At 42.5% G+C, this 24,232-nt stretch overlaps 1 protein-coding gene across 1 annotated transcript; it reads right to left on the minus strand.

Annotated features, from left to right (window-relative positions):
* Positions 1 to 20,398: 20,398 nt before the first annotated feature.
* Positions 20,399 to 21,625, minus strand: foxg1a (forkhead box G1a; the record flags this gene model as incomplete). The annotated part of the gene is made up of 1 exon (XM_080850523.1): positions 20,399 to 21,625. The coding sequence occupies one exon, from the start codon at positions 21,623 to 21,625 to the stop codon at positions 20,399 to 20,401; it is 1,227 nt and encodes a 408-aa protein (XP_080706649.1).
* Positions 21,626 to 24,232: the final 2,607 nt, after the last annotated feature.

The raw sequence follows: 24,232 nt of genomic DNA on the forward strand, positions 1-24,232 counted from the left end.
AGCCGATGAGGATGTTGATATGACGCTACTTTTTGATATTCCACATATGTATGTATGTTACTGTAATATCTGGATTTTTCCAGAAGTGATGCTCTTATTGTTCTCTCCCTTGTACGTCGCTTTGGACAAAAGCGTCTGCTAAATGACTTAATGTAAATGTAAATGTACACGCTGTGTCCATGACAGGCACTCCCAGGATGCATTGCTGTGTCTGCATATGCCCATGACAAACGCCAGCTCTTGTGTGAAGCGTCTGATCAGGGCTCCTGTCGTGTTCCTGTCATCGTTTCAAATCGTACAGTTACAACTGAGCAAGAGGCTTGTGTCACCAAAATGTACTCCCAGCGGCATGTTGTGCCGAGTAGCCTTTCTTCACCAAATAGCCCCCAATTTCGGTGCCAACACTGACCTCTGGTAAAGGTCAGGTTGACCCATTATCTGAAGAAAACCTTCCGAAACCTTTGAGGTCTCTTTAGTCGTTGGTCTTCAGAACCTTTCATTCACCTGTTTTCCTGGTTCCCTCCTACCTGATCGCCTGCAGACATGGTGCCGGTGTTTTTGCGCCGTTCCCCCCTTGCTCCGAAGGCATAAACAACCCAAACATTTATGTGAAAGCACATCAAAATTGCAGTGTTCGTTTATTTATACATTCCACATCACAACATAATTGAGGGATAATGACATAATAGAAAAGGGAATATTCAAGGAACTGTTTATTGATATTAAATCAGTGTTTGCAAACTTTTGACCTGAACTCATATTTTAAAAGAATCACCGGTGAAAGTAATACTAGATTGACGGCCCTCCCACATGTTAAGTTTATAGTTTGGGTTCAGAGGGGGGGGGGGAAGAATCGTATTTTTAACTCTTTTATGGGCAAGGGTGGGGGACATGATGCTCTCTGATATTGGTGTACTTATCATGCAAATTCTTACCAAGAGCATGATGGAACGTGAAAGGGAATGCTGGCTTCGATACTGTGTATGTTTGGGGGAGTGCTTTTTTCTTCAGAAAACATTTTGCTGATTCACTTTCACAGGTATGTGTGATGTTGAAATGACGTTTTGATTGTTTGGTGGAGATTGACATTTGTTTCCGTCTCACCTGACATTAGAACCTTTGGAATGGCTTGTGATCGAGTTGAAAGCAACACTGTCATCTGCAAGAGGAACCGAATGCTAGAGTCACTTTTCATGGCTCTGCGAACAAACAAAGCTGACTGTATACAAACACAATTCAACCAAACAGCAAGAACAAAGAGAGAATGACAGAGAGAGAGGGAGAGAGAGAGAGAGAGAGAGAGGGAGGGAGAGAGAGAGAGAGGGAGAGAGAAAGGGTATTCTTAATGGCATCACGTGAACAGTCTGGCAAAAACAACACATACATGAACAAAAATACACACACACACACACACACACACACACACACACACACACACACACACACACACACACACACACACACACACACACACACACACACACGCACACACGCACACACACACACACACACACACACACACACACACACACACACCGCCACACTCTCTCCAGCGCATGATGTACGGAGGTGATGCCATCTCACTCTTCACTCTCTGGGGTGCTGCACTTTCTCTGAAAATGAAATCACTCTGCTGTTTGTCACGCTATTTTCACTACAGCTAACCACAAGGTCTGAGCAGCATGGAGCAGCGAGCCACACACACACACACACACACACACACACACACACACACACATACGCGTCCCTGATCACACACTGAGAAGCAGACATCCAGACGAATACACACACGCCTGTGAAAACACACAGAGATGCACACAAGCATGTACGAACACACACAAACAACCCACACACACACACACACACACACACACACAGCGCTTTCCCCTCCTCCTTTTATAAGTCGCCAGCCACGCCAGCCACCGCCACGCCGTAAGTGAGGGGCTGCCAGCTGCCAAGACGGGTAAGAGCAGGTTGTCATGGCAGCCACACTCGGAGGAGAGCTGTAGATTGGCAGGAAAAAGCGTGTCAACAATCGCTCCCGTTGCCACGGCGAGGGAGAGGAGCCGCCGTGCTTTTTCTTTTTTTTTCTTCTCCTTCTTCCTTCGGGCCCACTCAGGCGCTCGGGGCTCTGCCCCATGCTGTTTAATAATATCCACTTACTGCTGTCGATTGATCTGGTGGCTGCGGGCTGAGAAACAGCGTTCACACACACACACACACACACTTCCTCATTCTCCCTGCTCGGCGAGTTCCTCACAACAAACGTGACTGCAGCAATTAATGCACAAAGCGAACCTGGTGCAGACAGGTAGGAGGTGGGTGGGTTGGTGGTGTTGGGGGGGGGGGGGGGGGGGGGGACACACACAGGGATGGACGTGGGGCTGGTTCCCGCCGGAGGTTCTCCTGGTCTGAGGTTTGGACACAAGGAAGTATACACTGAAGAGAAAGAGTCATAAACACACTCCCAGGGACGGGTCAATGCCATACACACACACACACACACACACACACACACAAGGTTTGGACACAAGGAAGTATACACTGAAAAGAAAGAGTCATAAACACACTCCCAGGGACGGGTCAATGCAATACACACACACACACACACACACACACACAAGGTTTGGACACAAGGAAGTATACACTGAAGAGAAAGAGTGTGGAGAGTGGAGGGGAGTATGGGCATGAAATCAGTGTGTGTGTGTGTGCATGGGCAGGATATCAGTGTGTGTGTGCATGGATAGGAAATATCAGTGTGTGTGTGTGTGTGTGCATGGACAGGAAATCAGTGTGTGTGTGTGTGCATGGGCAGGATATCAGTGTGTCTGTGCATGGATAGGAAATATCAGTGTGTGTGTGTGTGTGCATGGACAGGAAATATCAGTGTGTGTGTGTGTGTGTGTGCATGGACAGGAAATATCAGTGTGTGTGTGTGCTTGCATGGAAATGAAATCAGTATGTGTGTTCATGGACTGGAATTCAGTGTGTGTGTGTGTGTGTGTGTGTGCATGGGCATGAAATCAGTGTGTGTGTGTGTGCATGGACAGGAAATCATTGTGTGTGTGTGTGTGCATGGGCAGGAAATCAGTGTGTCAGATTTGACTACTGTCAGGTTATTAACCAGATCTGAACGAGTTTTTGCTGGACTCAGGATCCTATGGTGTCTCCTATGGGAGGAGAAAAAAATCAAAACCAAACGAATATGACTTAAAGAAGCAGAAGAAAACCCAATTACACAGTGAGAGTATGGCTCCGTTTGTATAGGACACTGTGTGTGTGTGTGTGTGTGTGTGTGTGTGTGTGTGTGTGTGTGTGTGTGTGTGTGTGTTTAATGTAGTCAACCTGGACACAAACTGCAGTGAGAGCGTGAAAAAAGCAAACTTTGACAGAAATTGTTGTACGAATGAAAAAAAGAGCCACTCTAAAGAGAGAACAGCAAGGGGGAGAAAAAGCCCCTGAGCTTTCCTTCCGCTGCCTCCCCTGCCCCCCCCTGCCCCCCCTGCCCCCCCTGCCCCCCCTGCAATCAATCGGGGGATCTTTACACCTCGTAAACAAAGACGGGAGGCTTTTTTCTTTGTGTGCAGACAAGTGCGACTTATTTGTCGTACACCTCGGCCCGTTGTCTGGCCACTTTCGTCTCGAAACTGTGAATTTGCTGTCATCAGTCAAATCAGAGCGGCATCGATCGCCACGCCGCTGAGGAGAGCCCGAGACGCCCGTAATAGGGCAAGCTGCTCCGGTGCCATCGACTGTGTGGTCAGCTCCACGGCGCAGGGCTGCTGATGTGCGGTTGCCACGGTGAAGGGTGGAGGAGAGGGTGGGGGGGGGGGGGGTTGGGTGAGGAGCAGGGGAGAAAGTAAAAGGCAATAAATATGAATTAACTGGGCCTGCCGTAAACACACTCCCAGGGACGGGTCAATGCAATACACACACACACACACATACACACACACACACACATATACACACACACACACACACACACACACACACAACTGGTCTGTGGGAAGCGTTGGGGTGCTAGATAGATGGACCCATACAATAAACAGGGCGGGGGGGGTACTTGTATATGGAATAGATTTGTATCAAGGCACAGGAGTGATAGGTGCTAACGGGGTCCTGAGAAGGCAAGCTCATCGATGGTGCTTTGTGATGGAGGATTGATCTTTGGCAGGCAGCGAGGGGGTGGTGGTGGTGGTGGAGGTGGGAGGTGGCAGGGGGATGGATTGGGGTTGGGGGGGGGGGGGGTTGTGGTGGTGATGGGGGGGTGGGGTGGGTGGGGTGGGGGGGGTTTGCCTTCAGTGGCTCAGCAGGGCTGCGGTTTGTTTGTTCAACTCCCATGATTCCAAGTAGATAATTGGTCTGTGAAATTGGTGGCAGGGGCAACCTAGGCTCTACACTGGACCCAGCTGGTGGGGGAAAGAGTGTCTGCATCCTTTTCTTCTCACAAACACACACACACACATACACACACACTTACACACACCACAGCAAAGCAGTGAATGAAAGGTGCGTGTACTTGTGTGTGTGTGCATTTCGGCATGTGTGTGTGTGTTGTGTGTGTGTGTGTCGCTGCACTCTTTGGATGCTGGCACAAGGGGGGACTTTGAGAAGGAGAGACTAAATGAAGGTCTTTTGTGTGTGTGTGTGTGTGTGTGTGTGTGTGTGTGTGTGTGTGTGTGTGTGTGTGTGTGTGTGTGTGTGTGTGTGTGAGTGTGTGTGTGTGTGTGTGTGTGTGTGTGTGTGCGTGTGTGTGTGTGTGTGCGTGTGTGTGTGTGTGTGTGTGTGTGTGTGTGTGTGTGTGTGTGTGTGTGAGAGTGAGGGAGCGGCGCAGGTCTGTTAGCAGGCTGGCAGATGTGGGTGACAACTGTGACAAGATTTAATATGTAGCTCTGGGTATTGGGACAAACAGCAGACATTTCCCCCAGGTGCTTTCAGAGGCAAACCTCACGACTCGCCGCAGTAATTACTAGCATTGGCTTGTGTATCCTTTTCATGTGCGACTCATGTTCAAAGACAGATAAATCCATCTTTATGGGCATATTTTTTACCTTAGTTTCCTTTATTTATTTATTTCCTTTATTTATTTACTGGTTAATGTATTTACATACAATCCTTTTTACTTTCGGTCTTTGAACAGTATTTTCATTTTGTTGACATTAACGCTGTATTGTTGTTCTTTTTTAAAACAAAAAGCATTTTTATTCATCACCACATTTTATTTTCAAAATCGAGTACATTTCATTACAGGTTGTTAACACAGTTACACCGTTCATTTCAAATGATACAAACACAGTGTAATAACACTTTCCTTATTGTATTCTGCGACATTTTCTGGTACATATTTAATCTTTTGTATCTGTTTAATACAATACACTTCTAATGTGGTATGCAAAGTCTTCCCTTCTCTTTAGCTAATCCTTTGTACTATCCATTAGGCTCATTCATTCTTGCCTTATGCTTGCTTTGCACTAGACATCATCTCCAATAGCTGTATCTTCATCATCCTATTTATAGACTTTAACATGCAGTTTTTTTACGGCTGTTACTTGACAATGTGACCCATTAAACCCTTTGGCTCTAATTTGACTTTGTGCATCTCCACCTGATGTGAATGGGGAATTGCATGGTTGTGTAGTGACGTGTGGTTCTCCGCGGAGAGACAAAAGAGGCTCACAGTCAGGGGCGCCTGGGCCCAAGAGAGAGAGAGGACCAAGGGGTGGATTGGGTGGTTGGGGGGTGCGGAGGGGGGGTGGGGTGGGGTGGGGGGGTGGTTCTCCACAGGGATCCTACTCCAATGCTCTTCCTCCTTTGACCCTTCCAGCCTCCGCGTCAAGCTGGATCCCAGACCGCCTTCAAATATAATCATCAAGTTCTATTTTTCATCAAATATTCCTGTAAACACCCCACTCCCTGTGTACATGTTCTCCCTATGTGTATTGTTTTTATTGTGATTCATGAATGTATGTTTGTGAGTTAAGTGTATAAGCTACTGGATGACCTTAATTTCCCTCGGGATCAATAAAGTCTCCATCTAAATAGAATCATCAGGTTCTATTTTTCATCGAAAGCGTAGGTCTGAAATGTGTACTCGTGCACGTCCAGGTTGGTTGGTCGTTGATGGTGTTAGCATACATGTGTGTGTGTGAATCTGTGTGTGTGTGTGTGTGTGTGTGTGTGTGTGTGTGCGTGTGCGCATGCACGCGTCAGAGAGAGAGAGAGAGAGATGAGAGAGAGGAAGAGTAGAGGGGGAGAGTTTGTGTGTGTTTATGTTTGTGTATATATGTGTGTGTGTGTGTGTGTGTGTGTGTGTGCCTGTGTGTATGTTTGTGTGTGTGCATGCATGTGTGTGTTTGTGGGTTCCCCAGGGCAGGAGTGTATAGTGCTCAGAGGAGTTGCAGGAAGGATGCGTCTGGCTCCTGTCAGCAAACTCTGCTCTGTGTTGGGAGACAGAAGAGGAGCACAGGAGCTGAATGTCCATGAGTCGCTCTCTCTCACACACACATACACACACACACACACACACATCATATGTGTGACACTCACTCTCTCTCTCTCTCTCTCTCTCTCTCTTTCTCTCGCTCTCTCTCTCTCTCACACACACACATGCATATGTGCTCACATCCACTCACTCAGTCTCGCTGACCGTGTTAAACAGAGCACAATTTTCACACAAAAAGGATTCACCTGACACCTCTTGTTTCTCAAACATCATAAAGAGGCAACGCTGGTACCCTCAGGGACTGTCCACGCCATTAACTACCTATGTGGAGATAAATATGGACCTTCCCTCATTTGTCTCTGCGATGGAGAATTTCTTCTGCACGGTCGCAAGGCAGTATGCCGCCTACCACCAGAGCCCACGGAAATGCAATCTCTGTGTTTTTGTGCGGCGCTACCTCTGTTTTTATTTTTTTCCCCCTTCCCCGACAAGCAATTTAATCAAACTGTGACTTCATGCCCCACTATTTGCAAATTGTATAGCACCTCTAAAACATAAAGGCAAAACATTTCACAAACAAGTTCCATGGACCTTGATTACAAGCGCAAACATTCCCAGCATGGGTGGCTAACACACGAAGGGGTGGATCCAGCCGACTTGCGTTCGCGCTGCCAGACATACACACACAAGACAAAGGCAAATTTAAGGCACTCTCTTCTTTCATGGGGATTTCAAAGGAATGGAATTTCAAATATCATTTTTCACACTTCATTGTTGAAGAGCGTGTGACAGATTGGATAAAGATAGTCTGTGTTTATTAGAAACTCGTGAAATCGCCATATCAAATAAAAAAAACACACGTGTAAAGCAATGTTGGATGTGGGCAAGAGCGACTTATTAAAATCAATTACACCTACATGCACTTAACATCAAGTAGGTGTTTTCCTGTAACAAAGCATTATTGGGTTGCAAAACTGGCGGCAATAATGTGAACAAATATATGAAACATTTCATTCAGTTGATAATATACAGGTGACCATTTTATTTTATTTCATTTTACATTCATGCATGAAGTCTGTACATTCAGAAAGTGGGTCGTAGAGAGCTATCATACATATTTTTGTCAATTAAGTTTTAAATGAAATGTCAGGTCCAAATAATTGTATTCACGGTCTTTAGGGTAGAAAATATAATGTATTTATTTCGGGGGGGGGGGGGGGGGGTTCTAGGAAAGGAAGACTTGTTGATATAAATCATTGTTAAGTTATTCCTTTCGACGTCAAAACTATGTAAGCCCTTTTGCAGCCGCTTCTACCTTGGTATGTAAAATCTGTTGAAGTCAAGCGAGACCGCCTTAACAACGAGGCGGTCTGGTTGCGGAATCATCCTCATTTATTCTGCATGTTCGTTTTGTTTTTCCTGGATGGCCTCACTCCGAGCTGCAAAAATAGGCATCACAAACTTGACAGTTGTTTTTTTTTCTCGAGGAAAAATGAGTGAGCTCCTTGATATGTGAACATGAATCAATGTGACGCTGGTACATCCAATGCCACATTCAGTGTCAATTACACCACACACAATTGTTCAAAATCTGTTGTAAATGAATTTGTGTTAACGGAAACATAGGCGTCATTTTGGTTTGAAGGGTGCTGAGGACATAGATGGGATTGTAGCCTACATGATCTTTTCTGTCACTGGCCTATGGTGTGTCTGTTTATGAGGTTTATGATTACAAATGCAACACTTTTTTCAAAATGTACTGGCATTATGTAGGACTTAAAAAAAAAATAAAACGATACAACAAGTGGGGTGTGTCTCTGTCAGTTAGTGACCACCGGATACATAACTCTGCAGTGAGACAATCTCATTCCTCGGAAATATAAGAGACGTGCAAGTGATACATGATAAACCCGGGGGGTTAGCATATACTTATTAGCGCCCCCACCTCCCTCCGGTGGAGGATTGCAGGAGGGTGCAGGATTGAGTCCAATGCAGGACTGCAAATATAATCGCATAGCGAGCAACACATTAAAGACCCTCACCTGTGTACATACTTTGTGCAGGCATCACGTCATGTGCATTTCAGAATGGAGATTCTAATTTTAAGATGTTAGCCGAGAACATCTATGAGCCTATAGCAAATAAATAACCCAACTGCATGCATATGTGCAACAAATGTATCTGTAACTAGGTTGCTATGCACACTTCGCCAGTGACAGACCAAACACTGCAAAAATAAATCTTACCTTTAAATGGTCCACTGAAAGTTATCCACATATTACACATGTACAGTTACAGTTACACAGTCCACTGTTATCCATAAAGCAGGATCTAATGCTAGACAAACTACATAGAGCTCAAATTTAGCCTGACAGCAATAGCTAGTGTCATTCCCTCAAATCCGACTATTCTTTTCTTTCGACTTGGCAAACCGAACAAAAAATGCTACTCTGTTGGAACATTTTAAAAGCACGTCTGGAAAACAAAACGTTTCAGACAACTGATAAGAAAGCATGTATTTGAGATGGATGGCGAGCATAATGCACTGGAGCAAAGGTGATGGCATCTGACTGGTGATCCTCAAAAATTAGCTACATTGTAACAAGTAGACTAACATTACAGATAACTTTCACTTTAGTCTTTCAATTCGATTATCATCTATCCACTAGTGGTCATTCTTTTTTTGTCAGAAGGTTTGTATTCATTGCAGTGAGATGTTATTATCAGTTGTCAAAATGTGGTGGGGACGATTTTGCGATTGCAAAAAAAATAGGGGGGACATGTTCCCAGCGTAGGCTAAATTACGCCTATAATGAAAACACTACACAAAGTTAAAGAGGTCTTGGGATGGGTTCGACCTATTTATTCATATGATCAGGATGTCTGCGATATGGGCGCTAGCCAACTCCTTTCCTTACTGTTACGATGTATTTGTTTCCCAACCTGTCTTCTCCATGGATTTTTGATTGAGTCTTCATCTATGCAGTAACACAAATGAATCATATACAAATTGTCAGGTTTGCAGACACCGTCTTAAGCTAATGATATATCTATATTGAATTAAATCGACTTGAGAACAGAGGCGCTGACATTTTTGTCATCATCAAAAATATAAACAATGTTAGCCTGTTGTTCTATAGCAAGCGAAAACAAAAGGGTTGCACGGGTGTTCTCAGTTCATGAGAGCGTTTAATTAGTAAAAGATGACGTTGTAGTGTGTTTTTTATATAACCCAAGACCCACTAGGGACCATTGTGTTAGGACAACTTGCCAAGAGAACAGGCCTAAATATTTATTGGCCAAAATTAGAGCGTTGAGGCCTGACTGACAGTCTTGTGTGTTTCTGGAGGCTGGGTTCATTGATTTTTTATTTATAGCGCATTCATTGTTTACTCGCAAAAAATTGAAATCTTGTTTTTTAAAACAACAAGCCACAAATTCTCCGTTCATACCAAGCTTTTCTGGACCAAGGCAACACATGGGCTTCTGTCAGTGTCATCAACGTGATGGGTAACACCACACGCTCTGCAGAACAGCTAATATCTGTTTTGTGTCTTTGTTATAATTACTCACTACGCGTGTTTACCCTGCTGAGACAGATTAGCGCCGAATTAAAATCATTTAAATTTAGGAACATATCAAACTCGCCGTTCTGTGTCGAGTTAGTTCATACAACTTCTGTTTTCTTTCCCACCAATGGTTTCCACACCAGCTCATTGTATTACATTGATCTATTCAGCATGGCAAATAATGAATTCGCGAATATAACCCAGGCGTGTTAAACATACAGATTTTTTTGTCATGTTTTGAGTGGTGAGGTGGCAGGACAGGCAATGGGCGCTTGTGTATCTTTGGCCTAAGATAGAGCGGTTTCACTGGACAGATAAGGCGCAGCTTTGATTTGGATGATGGATGAATTGGGTTTTTTGAGTGTGTGTATGTGTGTGTTTGTGTGTGTGTGTGTACGTGTAGTATGTTACTTTCAGTTAAATGATGTCAAGAGAATGTACAATCACAGCTCGCTTACACAAACAGTTCAACACTGACACACAGATGGGTGCACCAGCGTGCGCGCGCGCACACACACACACACACACACACACACACACACACACACACACACACACACACACACACACACACACACACACACACACACACACACAAACATATACATGATAAATTAATGGGATGGAGGGCGTAGACCTGTAAAATAGTTAGGGGTACATGAGCATTTGAAGAGGTGGGCCCACTCCAGCCCTGCTGGACTGCTGGACACCTCTGACACTTTCCCCTCCCTCAGACACACACACACACACACACACACACACACACACACACACACACACACACACACACACACACACACACACACACACACACATACTAATCTGTGTGATATCTGTGTGTCATTGTGGTTGAATTACTAATACGCCCTAATACTTATACATTTTGCCATGAGATAAAGGGAGCACAAAGGCCATAGACAGGATGCTTATTCTTCTAGACCTGCAGGTGGACACTTGCAGAATAAGACTGAGGTTTATGTTAGGGCAAGTTGTTTGCAGTATACTATATATGGGGATGTCAACTCTGTGTTCCACTGAAAGAGGTGAGGTGTGTGTGTGTGTGTGTGTGTGTGTGTGTGTGTGTGTGTGTGTGTGTGTGTGTGTGTGTGAGAGAGAGAGAGAGAGAGAGAGAGAGAGAGAGAGAGAGAGAGAGAGAGGATAGTATGGCAGTTACTAGTAAGATGTGTTAGCTCAACTATGTCAGGCATGTGCTGGGTCGGGTGTAAGAGGTGTGTTTTTTGAGAGGTGTCTGAGGTGTTTGTGTGTGGCTGCTGTGAATTGTGAGCTTGTAAGGTGTACAGTGAATGGGTATGTAGGTTACTGAAGTAACTGTACCTTCCAGTTCATTTATTGCACATACTACATTTCCTGTACAGTATGTTCTGGTAGCATTGATTTTGGAGTTTAGACGACGCCAAGGCGATGGCGTGGCGCTTAAGTGTTTACGATAAAACAACGTCGCGAACGTCAAGCACGTTGCAGCAAGTGGATGTTTCGCTTGGCTGGGTGCAGTGCATGGCTTCTGCGTGCGCTTTTTGACGTTCAATATCATCAGGTGCACATGATATCGCGGCGGAGGTAATCCATTATTAACGCGAGGATTCCAGATTAGCAGTCGGGGCAAAAGACCCATGTCTGACATTTCCCCCTGCACTCAGATAGCGGCGGGCAACAGGCTACATGAGCGAGCGATAGCGAGTGAATGGTGGTCGCAGCAAACCGAGTCAGGTGAATCTGCGCGCTGCCATTGAGGCCGAGCAGTCATACAAGCTGAGAAACTAATCTTGATATGTTTAACAAGCCGCTCCAGCTCCGTCCCGATAAATAATACAAGAGCTTTTAGTGGATCCAATTTATGAAACATTAACTGCATGAGCATAATAGAGTAATTAGTTTTATCTCACGTTGGATGTTATTGGACACTAGGCCGCTGAATGAAAACTTTTATTTTCCGGCCTAATTGTAAAGACAACGAAGAGTAATTTTCTCTTCCGATATACGAGTGAGGTGGGAGAGGGTGGTCTCCCCGGCCGCGGGGCTCCGCAGATCTCGATGTCCAGGTACAACCCAGTGTTTATGTACTCCCAAAAGTGTATCAAAGCTCAGATCCGTGGAAATAAAAGAAAAGTCAAACAAAACAAGCATTAGACTGCATAAAATAAAGTATGGACAAGGGAAACAGGTGAGGCTTTGTTTAGGTGGTTGAGGTAGATCAATATCTCGGCTTGCAAGCCAGGAATCTTGCCCGTTTTCCTCCAGCACTCTGCGGATCAGCTTACGGCGTGCAGACAGACTGTCGCCTCCGCTTCGCTGACAGACAACCTGCCTCACCCCGAAAGACGGAGCAGGGAAAATATCTTCATTCTTTTCTGGACGAATAAAGAAGAGGTGAAAGTACTAGGACAGGGTTTGCCTGCAATTTGATTTTGAGAAAGTGAACGTAAGCAATGATAGCTCGTTTGTTTGTTTCTTGGATTCTGACATTGCGTTGATTTTTTCATTATTTGGGAAATATCCATTTCGCCTTAGACCTTACAGAGGGACAGAGAGAGAGAGTGGGAGAGAGAGAGAGCGCGCGCGCAGGCGACAGTGAACGGCGAGAATGTGAATAATTGCATGCAGTATCATTTCAAACTAATTAGCACGAGATATTTGAATTTTAAGAAGTGTGAACACATTATTTGAATTCCTCTAGATCCATTTGACACGCTGTTGAAATTTCCAACTAATGGCTAAGTGCTCAACAAATTACATATAGACTTGGTACACATATCACCATAAAGTAGCGGTAATTCAATCGGGTTCATCGATTTTAGGCCCGCTCATTGAAATCAAGCAAGGTTTACAATACCCTCTTAAACGCAAGCTGTACATATTAACTGGAACATGCAAAATTAATAACTTGTAGGAGTTTCTTTATGAGAGCGATGACCATGGCTGCTGCTGGCATTAGTTTACCTGAAAGCTTCAGTGTTCCAGTGACATTCTTCTCGCTAGATTACCCAAAGAGCCAACGAGACAACACACCCAGCAGATCATGTCACGGTGTGGGAGAGAGAAAAAAAACACAGGCTAAGGGCTATTTTACGCGTGAGTCATTACCTTTTGATCAACAATCAGAACGGGCCCTAAAAAGATTTTTTAGAAAGTCTCACTTCTAAAGTTAAATCAAGGCATACAATTAAGATTTAATGGCGTGTTAGTTTTACAGATTTCCACTGTGTGAAAGTTCTGCAGTAGGCTGTGAGTATCATGCGGCTCAGTTTAATGTAACAAGAAGGTGCAGTCTACAGTGACAACACAACTGCTAATTGATTATTTTATTATTTTACTACATAGTGCCCATGACGCAGTTGATAACACAGTTGTTATCATTATTATTATTGTTGTTGTACAATAATGATAATACAAATAATATCAATATTAATAATAAACGTTTCCTTGGCTGTTTAATATTGTTATTAATATTGCAATGTTACTGCAAGCAAACATGGGCTTTTAAGTTAAAGACGCCTAAGGGCAAGTCAAACATTATTTTAAAAATAAAGAGGGCCAAGACATATTTATATATATATATTTTACACACACATTTTGATATTGACAGATGTTCCCAACTGCCCATATATGCAACCTTTTGTTGTACACGTTTACCAGTTAGATTTACATATAAAAAATGTCTAGCCTATTTGTTCTTTTAAGAGTTGTTGTAATGAAATCCTCCAGTGCAAGTTCAGAGCGGCAGGTTTTTCAGATCATCCTAGCACACCACACACAACGCATATTTGAGCAGCTAATGAGCTGACATGACTACGGGTTTGTGTTTTCACTAAAAAGACATTCATACTCACTATTAGTGTCCCTTCCTACAGAAGTGGTACCTACACTGCTGACATCCTACCTCAATAAGGGGTTGCAATCCGAAACCATGAGAGGTGTGATTCTGAGCATTGACTAGTTCACTTTTGATAGATCTTTTCTCAGAATGGAATGAAAAATGGAGAAAAAAAATTACAACCAACAGCAATAACTATAGTAAAGACAACTGCTTCGCCTTCATTTTCATCATCAACCACAATAAATAGCCTACAAACAATAACATAATATAATACACAAAAAATTATAATAATAATGTGCAAGTATTTTGTATTATTATTTGTGGACAGGCCTACCAATGGGAGAATTTTCAGTAGGCCTTTGGAAAGTGAATCAGATGGCGCTTCGCAGGTGGCGTGTCCTTCTGGCGACAGCCTCCACCAGACAAACATATTGGGCCAACGCGTGGTGTCTGTGTGTATACTGATACACCATACACACGGCCTCTCCTGAATGAGTGTGGAGAGCTCTGGCAATGGCCATCATTAATGCTTACTCTGTTTTAATAAGATTTCGTGAAACACTGTATGAGAAAAAAAAAAACACATAACCTTCGTGGGTAGGCTATAGGCTACGCTTTCCTTCAAAGCCCCATTGAGAGTCAAAGCTGCCACCCAGGCCAGGCCTCCGCTAAAATTAGGTCTATGCCTCCCCAAGACTCATTTCTATAGTGCAATCAGAAAAATCATTCCTCAATTCAACAGTGGTGTCGTGAACAGGGGAAAAATCAAGAAGCATGGCTTGGTGCCGGAATTATTCAATGGCCACAGAGCGCAAACTTTGAGCCGCAATCACATTGTGTTATTACAATCATATGTATGGCGCTAATATTCTTGCTAACTACAATAAACTAGAGACAAAAGTCCTGATGAGCGGAGGTCAGTGGCAGAGGTGTGTTTGTAGAGGACAAGATACCGTAAGCGCGTAAGGACGGGGGTCAATGTATGTTGCTACAGCTATAGAAAAAAAAAAGTCATTCATAAAAATAAATGGCTCAACGCTCTTCCTATTTACATAGAATGCTGTTAAGGTCAACAGGAAATAGCTAGGACGTGGTATGGACTGTATAAAGTAATAGAACAAAGAATCCGACCATTGGTTAAATCAAATAAAATACGGTCAGACACAGAACCCAGAAAAGTCTACAAATATAGGCGCATTGCGATTTATATTTATCTTGTGAAAAATGAAATCCTAGAAATCCATACACTTTTTAAGTCACTGGGCCCTGTGCCACCAGCACCAAACAATGGAGAGGTCAGTGGAGCAAACTAATCGTGGACATACAGTCTGTGAATACTTCCTTAGCGGTGCGGGTGTGGAAACGTGAGAGGAGTAATCATGTAGGCCTTGTTTTCCGCGGTGAAACATCTGCACGAGCCTATGCTACACTCATCCATAGCATCCAGACGGCCGTGTTCTTTAAGTTTGTTGCTCACTGGATACTGACAAAACAATCTGCAACCAGCTGCAAAATCCAAATACCTCTCTTTTCTCTAAAGCACGCACACACACACACAAGCACAGTACACACACGCGCTCGCGCGCGCACGCACACACACACACACACACACACACACTCACACAGTATTTTGTATATCAGGGCATATACACAACTTTTGACAAGGCAGAAGGTTGATCAATATATATATATTTTTTTTTTGTCTAGAGAAAACTTTTTAAAAACTTTTTGGGCTATATTTCCATTTTACCTCTGAGTGCATCGTGCAGTTGAAAAGAAACAGAGATCACTCTAGTCTAAGACAATATTGTTACCTTATGTAATTGGAACAATTGGAGGCCGGTGTGTAGGATATGTGGTTTTACTGAGGGCGGGGTAAATTGGAATGACACCACTTTGCACTTCAACAATCCGGTTCCGTCAGAGTACAAGTTGTTTGTGTAACCCGACAGCTCGGTGCACCAAGTCGCGCGCTTTACACACTCATTAAAACGATTATTCACGATCTGTCGAATGTTTTCTGATTCTCTCACAAGAAACTAATTTTCTACAATACAGTTAAGGAAAACACGCGCTCCGTCTTATATGGCCGTTTTGAAACAGCCTGTTGCTCTACACAAATTGAGAAGAAGAGAGGTCCGAGAGGGCCAGTTTAGGTGTTAAGATTCAACAATATTCCTCCATTTAACCTCTCGATATGATAACATGATAACCGTCAAAAGTATCTGGTAGGAAGATTATTATAAAATAATGCACAACCCCAACATATTGAAAATATTATGTGTATCTACCCCCACTAGCAATAATAATCGCAATAATAATAACAACATTAATAATAACAATAATAAGTTTATTGTGTTATTATATTTTAATAATAAATTGTTTACAAATCTGCATTGGCGGACATATATCATTTTAATAGCGTAGTGATAACTGTAACTTTTTCAGAATTAAATATTCTGTCTCAAAATTCGTTTGTCGTCGACTTTTCTTATTCCTCTTTAAATGATTGTTATTATTATTGTTGTATTTTTTGGGAATGTTATAATTATTATATATTTTAATGGAAAACAAAAAAATGTGTTTGTAAAAGTAATGTATCTTTTTTTAGTTAAATGTATTTTTTGTAAAGGCATCAGAAAAATGCATTTGCAAGGGCATTAATAACAGGGTTTTATTAAGTTGTGGTTTGGAACGAGATCATTGAAGTCATTGTTGTTGTTTGTTGTTTCACAGCTTGTACATGTTACTCGCTTTTTAGATGTTCGGCTCAAGCAGGTTGATACAGAGATTGGTTTGTGTATGAGGTGTATGCGGTTACTGTTGGCCCAGCTTTCTGCGAAATGCTAGCGCCCTCAGTCTGCAACTCTCAGATTGCATCGGGGAGACAGAGAGAGATGGGGGAGGGGGGGGGGGGTCTCACTGGGTTTACAGGCCCTAGCCTATATCATGGCCTCATTGGTCGATGCGCAGCATTTATTGAGAGCCTCGAATTATCCTTCATTCTGCACACCGACACTCACAAAAAAAATGCAACGTCAGTCCATGTTTAACATTTACGGTGACATTCAATACAATCACAACAAGACATGTTGCTTGAAACAATATGATAGTGTGCCTAGTCTACTGATGATGTAAAATGTTACAACGCATTCCATTTTGCCTTGGCTAAGTCAGGAAAGAGCACGAAACACTGTTGTAGTGGCGGTCTCTATTCAAGACGCCCTTTCAATATTTACGCATAAATAGAGGTTTGCGAGGCTAATGTATCGCCAACATAATTGGAGCTCGTGGATAAAGCCCCTTTAAGCCGGTGAGAATGGTTACTCAGCGCTGCACCGGCTTTAGACCTACTGCTGTCAGTTGTCTCACAGGACTGGTTTCTATCTATCTATCTAGCTTTGCTCGTCTAGTTTAAATGTTCATAGCAAAGCACCATATACACCGTCTCCATGCTACATGTAGACCACTGATTGATAGGGCACATCTTTACCCTCATGGTCATCGGCTTGTAGGCTAGTTGTTAGTTGTAGGCCTACCACTTCGTAGAACACTTAATTGAATACTTCTGACACGATATACGATGGCAATCTAACAGGCTCAGTAAATTGCTACGTTTGTGCATTTCATCTATGTGAGGTAATTCCATTGAATTTTCATTTGCGCTCACGTGATTGCAAAACATCATGACTCGGCTAACTGAGGCCATTTTGACAAATGGTTTGGCCTTTTCGCCCATGCCATTGACTGCGTTAATCCCTTCCGTTCTATTTATTTAGATGTTGTCTATTTATCATGACATAAATCGAGGTTATAGTTACACTTTCGTAGGTATACACTTTCCATATGTAAGAAAACGGGCACGCTTTGCATTCCGACCATTACAGGGTTAGGGGCAGGAGGTAGTTCATAAATCCTGTAGTAATCTGTCCTGCTATGCGCCGCAACCACGCCTTACAAGATGCTAGTAGGATGAACCCGAGACCCATACGACCTTCCTTGACAAGAGCTGCAAAAATAGCTGTATATTTGATATTCTAAGAGAGTCTTTACAATGAGCAATGAGTGACAGGCTATAGATATATAGGCTTATCAAGCACAACCATACTAGTTTCCAGATTGACTTGCGCTAGTCTTTTTTTCTGCAATTGATCCTTTGTTAATAAGCGATGCCGTTGCTTATTGCGGTTCAGGTATTTGATAAGGTTTGTGGGTTGGACACCACCGCAAAGTATTTGTAAAGCAATTACACGTCATATGCAAAGGGAAACAACTACTAAATCCCTCCAACTCCCGTAGTCGTATACTGAGTCAACTGTGAATCTAAACTGGTTAGGCTAACATCCCAATGTAGCCTATCTTAAATAGGTTTTAGGCACATCTTTTTTTACATCGACCGTTCTTGTTAGCTGCATTTCAGAAACGAAACATACAATGTCAACATTAATGTCAAGGACAGAAGCAAGGCATCACACACCAAAAAATAAATAAAAAAGAAATGACCCATAGCCTATTTTCTATTGCCAGCTCATGGCCACCCATGGAACCGTCCTAATACGTGTCTGAAAACCCCGAGTTTTCTTCATTTCCGTCTTTACATAACTGTAGAAATTAATCCTCCGTAAACCTACTATATTTATAGCACTATAGCTATATGGTGCACACGTATTGTCTTTTATGGATTGGAAGAGATAAACGTGTGAGACTACGATGCACGCATATTCAACATTTAAAACGTAACCATGGCTCTTTCAGCCTTTGTCTTGTGAGTGGTCACCCCGTTTAACATCTGAACGATAACATCTTACAGGGAGATATCTAGTGTCACTGGGCTATTGTGAAAAACAGCGAGGTTATTGGATTACAGTTGTACACATTCAACACGATGCCTCTTTTCGAAATGAACAAATTGCTGGATTATAGTGCTGAAAGTTTGTCCCTCTCTCTAGTTTATTTCTGATTATCGGCTGTAGAGCTATCACAGGCCTATTTGAGATTGTGACACACATTTGTGCTGATCAACTGAGGATGTGAAGGTTGCGTTATATATTAAAAGTTGTCATTCATGGGTTAGGCTACTTCAAACACAGCGTGGAGTAGGCTGCTATAATTTTGCTTTTGGCCTTTCCTTTTCATTACAGGCGATAGCATAGCTATATGATGGTGACTAACAGTTTGCTGTCACATGCCGTTTACTTCTGTGGTTAACTTTGTTTTTGTTGTTTTTAAAGGCCTAAACTCCAAACTGGGCTATCGTTACAGACACAAGAGAATATTCTACACAAGCACGTTGGCCTGAATTTATCCATTGCTGTATTTTGCTTAGTCGTGATAAGATGTAATTGGCTTCATGTAGACCTGATCATAGACTTAGATGGCGTGCAGATCGGAGATGGGAGGTTTCCGAGGTCAACACGACCAATAGTAAACACTAGCAAATCTATTGTAGCCAAATGCCGAGGCCTAGGTCCTACCCGCAAACTGTCGCTTACATTTGAAATTATATCAGGTTAATTAACATGGTATTTCAATCGAGTAAACATTACTCATTTACAATTCTGAATTGACAAAAAAGACAAACTATTCATGATTACTGGACTTAACCTATTTCTTTTATTTTCGTTCGGTTAACAGTTTAAGCGACAAACACGGGCATAAGACCACAATATCACAACCATGAAATTTAAAGACGACATCAACAATCACTCAATATTTTATGAGGCATTTACCCAACACGGGTTACACGTTCGCAAAGTTAACCTATAATTACAAATAGGTATTGACAATTTACTAATTACAAAAAAGAATGTGACCAGGAGGTGACCACATACAGTAAAATTATGCACAACACAAGCTAAAGGCATTCATTCCTTTTGTACCCTTCTCAAACTGTCAGTCAGATGTGGTGAATACTGAAATTCTCTTTTTTTCTATACCCAGTCTTTGGTCTACAAAGTAACAGTATTTTGAAAAGAACGAAAGCATTGTAAGTGCATTTAACTATCTGTAAGAAAAAGGACCAAAGTAACAAAGAGCCATGAATTCGCACGGGTAATCTGCACTTAAAGAACACATATTTATTTGAAATTTCAAAATAAAAATTAGTGAGTAATTTTTTTTTTTTCAAAATCATATGCCACCAGCGCACTCACGGTAGTTGATAATACTGCAAATATGGGGACTGGTGGGTGAAGTGATGTTATTAGATATTTTGTTATATTAAAATTAGGCAAATCTGCAGTCACTATTTCAATACACATTCTAATGTAATTATACTGCCTTTAAAAAAAAGAAAGCCTACATTTTATCTTCGTCTTTTTTTTCTTGTCACATTGCACGTTGCTGACAGAGGAATAAAACAACTTCCCAACATTTGACGCATGTATATGACGTTTGTATACAGAAATAAATGCAGAATATTCATAAAAAATACCTGGAATTCGACAGCTTGCATTTTGTTCTTTCTCTTTGCTTAATTTCTCCGTTATTTTATATTACATGTAAATGGTGTAAAACGTTCACTTACAGTCTGCTCCTGTGCAGGATTAGTTAGTGTATAAGTGGGTTTGAGGTTGACCCTTGAGTTTGATGCGTGAAGTAATCAGAAAGTCCGCTGGAAAGTCCTGAAGAGAAACTGGGTAGAGAAGGCCTTAAAGAATCACAGGTGATGGAGGAGGGCGTCTGGGGGGAGGACGAGGACACAGTCCGGGCCATTGAAGTGCTGCTTTGGGAGGTCATGGAGGGATGAGGGACATGAGGGAAAAAATAGCTGGTTTGTCCGCTGAGTAGGTTAACGGAACAGGGATTTAAAGAGTATGTCCCAGAGCAGGGAACCGAGAGGCCGCATGGCACAGACGCGGCTAGCGCCGCCGCTGTGAGGTGGTGAGTGGCGTAAGGAATATCCCCATTCACAAGTCTGTCAACACTTAGGCCATTGGAGGCAGGAAAAGAGTGGTTGTTTCCCAAACTGTTTTGAGTCAACATTGTGCTGTAAGACATTGGATGACTAGGGTAAGGCGACGACGTCCCGTTGTAGCTCAAAGCGCTGTTTGCCCTCGGATGATGGAGGGAAAGGAATGGAGACATTGGCCAGTATAAGGACCCGGCTCTATCCATGAATGTGAGTCCGGTGGAAGTAAAGCGAGCACCGCGTTTAAAAGCTAGCTTAGCCCTGGAGGTTGTTGACCTCCTACGAAGTTTGCCAGTTGTCCCACCGATGAACACATCGTCACTCGAAGGGTCAAGCATCCAGTAGTTTCCCTTCCCGGGGTCATCATAATGCCGGGGTACTTTCACAAAACATTTGTTTAGACTGAGGTTGTGCCTAATGGAATTCTGCCAGCCCTGCTTGTTCTCCCGATAATACGGGAAATTTTTCATGATGAACTCGTAAATACCGTTCAATGTGAGGCGTTTCTCCGGACTCTGCCGGATTGCCATCATGATAAGCGCATTATAACTAAAAGGGGGTTTCTCATACTTGCCATTTTTCTTTTCCCCGTCTTTCCCTCCTTCGCCGTCTTTGCTATCCTTTTTCTCTTCCTGTTTTTCTTTCTCATCTGTACAAGTCGACTCATGCGGAGGATTGTCACTTTTATTGCAAACGTTCTCCGACTTAGTTTCATGAACGACGGCAGGTATAGGAATCTTCTCCTCTTCTTCGGGAACTGACCTGGGCTGGTTGTCATTCTTGACGGCCTCAGGAACCAGACTGTTTATACTGAACGACGATTTAGGAATCATTTTCACTTCTTTCCGTTCTCCCATGTCCAACATCACACGCAAGGTAAAATGGCAACAACCAGCAGCAGCACAGTTGGATCTCAGTCTCTTACGCCGGCGAGTCTTCTATGATAATAAAAAATAACTATTTCATGTTCTTCAAAAACACATCGATAAGAGACAGCAAGCTACAATTAATTACGGGAGCCACAGACACTAAGCTGTTGAAAAAATTGGTTGAACCTTTTTCAGACTCCAGCCAACCACAGCACCATAAGTATTATCGCGTCCTCCCTCGTAGCAGCCAATCATTGCGCAGTTCTTAGCGGTTGTTCAAGTGCGTAAGGATACACACGTTCCACCAATGCAATGCAGAATGCGCTCATCCAGTCAACAAAGGTTTTCATTTTCGGGAGCAAAAATCCAACCAAGAAAATAGATCACATCACCTCAGTCTATCTCTACTGTTTTAGATCGTTTTAGACTGCTGATGCAACACAGGCTTACTGCTTAAACGCTTGTTTACAAACCGCGGGGGGAAAACAAGAGGGAAGCAGATATGTAGCTGCTGAAGACAGGTACTATTTTCTGTCTGAAATAGTATTTACTTCAGTGTACGATGTTTTGCAATTATTACACTTAGGAAAGGAATATTTTGACATGTTTCTTATACCTCATAAATAAATTAAAAAAACAATTCATGCAATATATTTAAAGTAACATAAGCATTTGGCCTTCAAAGCATTTTATTTAAGAACTAATGTTGGAACCTCCGACTAAAAGTTTCAAGAATACATTGAGTTATGAATATGACTGAGACATTATCTATAGATTATTATTATTATTATCATTATATTATTATTATTATCATCATTATTATTGTTGTTATTATTGTTATTATTATTATCATCACTATTACTACTAGTAGTACTAGTAGTTCTAGTAGTAGTAGAAGTAGTAATAGTAGTCGAGTAGAAATAGTAGAACAAATAGCCGACTTTTCTGTTACGAATGAGACTATTTTTCCATTCACTCTATGGAGATTGTGTGAGCTTGGCATACATTATTAATCATAGTGTTTAATAATAGGAGTCGCAGGGTCTGTAGGTTTTGAATGAAAATCCGGCATTGCTTTTAAGTGACTGGGATGCATTCTTTAGTTTACTGCAAAGTGAGGTGTGACCAGGTGACATCAAACAGTGCCCATTTAACAAACCTAAGGTGCAGCTCTTCTAAACTCCATACAACATCAGGGACGCCGACAGTAAACTTCACTAATGTTTTATAGACGCTGCTTCCCCCGAGAATAGACTACCTGATGTGCACCTGCTGATTTAACCCCAGCATGTAGGCTACATTCAGGCACCGGGCCTATCTTTGAATTAATTCAACGTCAAGTTATAGACTGAGGGCATATTACCAAACTGAAGTCCTACATTTTGTTAGAATAGTAGGCCTACAATAGAAACAAATTGTTTCGCATTTGACACGCGACATGGCAAAAGGTGAACGGTCTTACAATTGAAACACAGTGTTTGTTTGATGTCTTACGATAAAGAGGGAAGGCGCGAGAGATGCATGTTTGCACGCAGTAACAGCATCACAGAGGTCTGTCTGACTAAACAACACAACACACGCAGGCGCACAGTTCCACGAACGCTCCAACACACACACTCTCTTTCTCTCTCCTTAACACTCACACACATAAACACACACACACACACACACACACACACACACACACACACACACACTCTCACATACACATGCACACACACACCAACACAAGAACACACACACACACGCACATGCAAACAAACAAATAAGCAAACCTTAGTGGGTTCCCTGTGACTCCACATTGATGCGCCTGCGTCTTTGTGCATTTGGATATGCTGCGTGGCTTGATCGTGGCCCAAAAAGCGCTGCAGATAAGTACGTCTCTGTTTATAGTCAAGCAAACACACGAATGACACCTGTTAGAGAGTATTAGTATTGGAGAGTACTAGTTATCTGCAAGTCCGATAGTGATTATTTTATAGTCTTAAAATCAAAGACGCTTATTACCAGGTGTTTTGTTCGTATGAGACGCACCTTCCAAATTTAAACAAACCTGCTAAACATTTGCTATTAAAATAGTTTATTTTTAAATAGTTTGATTCTTCAGGGCAGATTATTCAATATATTTCTACTGCTATCGTCATGGGTACCTATCAATAGGCCGGATTGAATTGCGCTCTATTCTCACCAAGTACTATGCGATTGACGATGGTATAAAATGAAGGTCTTTTTTAAATACGGTCTTCTCATGACACCTCGTGTTATTCCTACACAGCGAAATCGATATAGCTCAGTGCGTCACGAACATGCGAACATTCCACTGCACAATAAAATGTTTATTGATGATGGCCCAGTTCACTGAATCATGCCTAGAACTTGAAAGTGATGTGTACCGGCAGATGAGCGAGTCTCGGCGTACAGCGTTTATTCTGGACACCCAGTGCCTTCTTCGTGAATGGTGCGTGAGCCCTCGCCAACAACGTGATACTTTAAAGTAGAGAGCTTGCCGCATCACTTACTGTGAATAGTAAGCTGTCAGCGCTCTCTTTGAACTTTGCACATTTGCAAAAATAAACAAACACATATTTTGGTGTGACCTCTTGT

This window comes from Sprattus sprattus, assembly GCF_963457725.1.
Source record: "Sprattus sprattus genome assembly, chromosome: 13".
Classification (NCBI taxonomy): domain Eukaryota; kingdom Metazoa; phylum Chordata; class Actinopteri; order Clupeiformes; family Clupeidae; genus Sprattus; species Sprattus sprattus.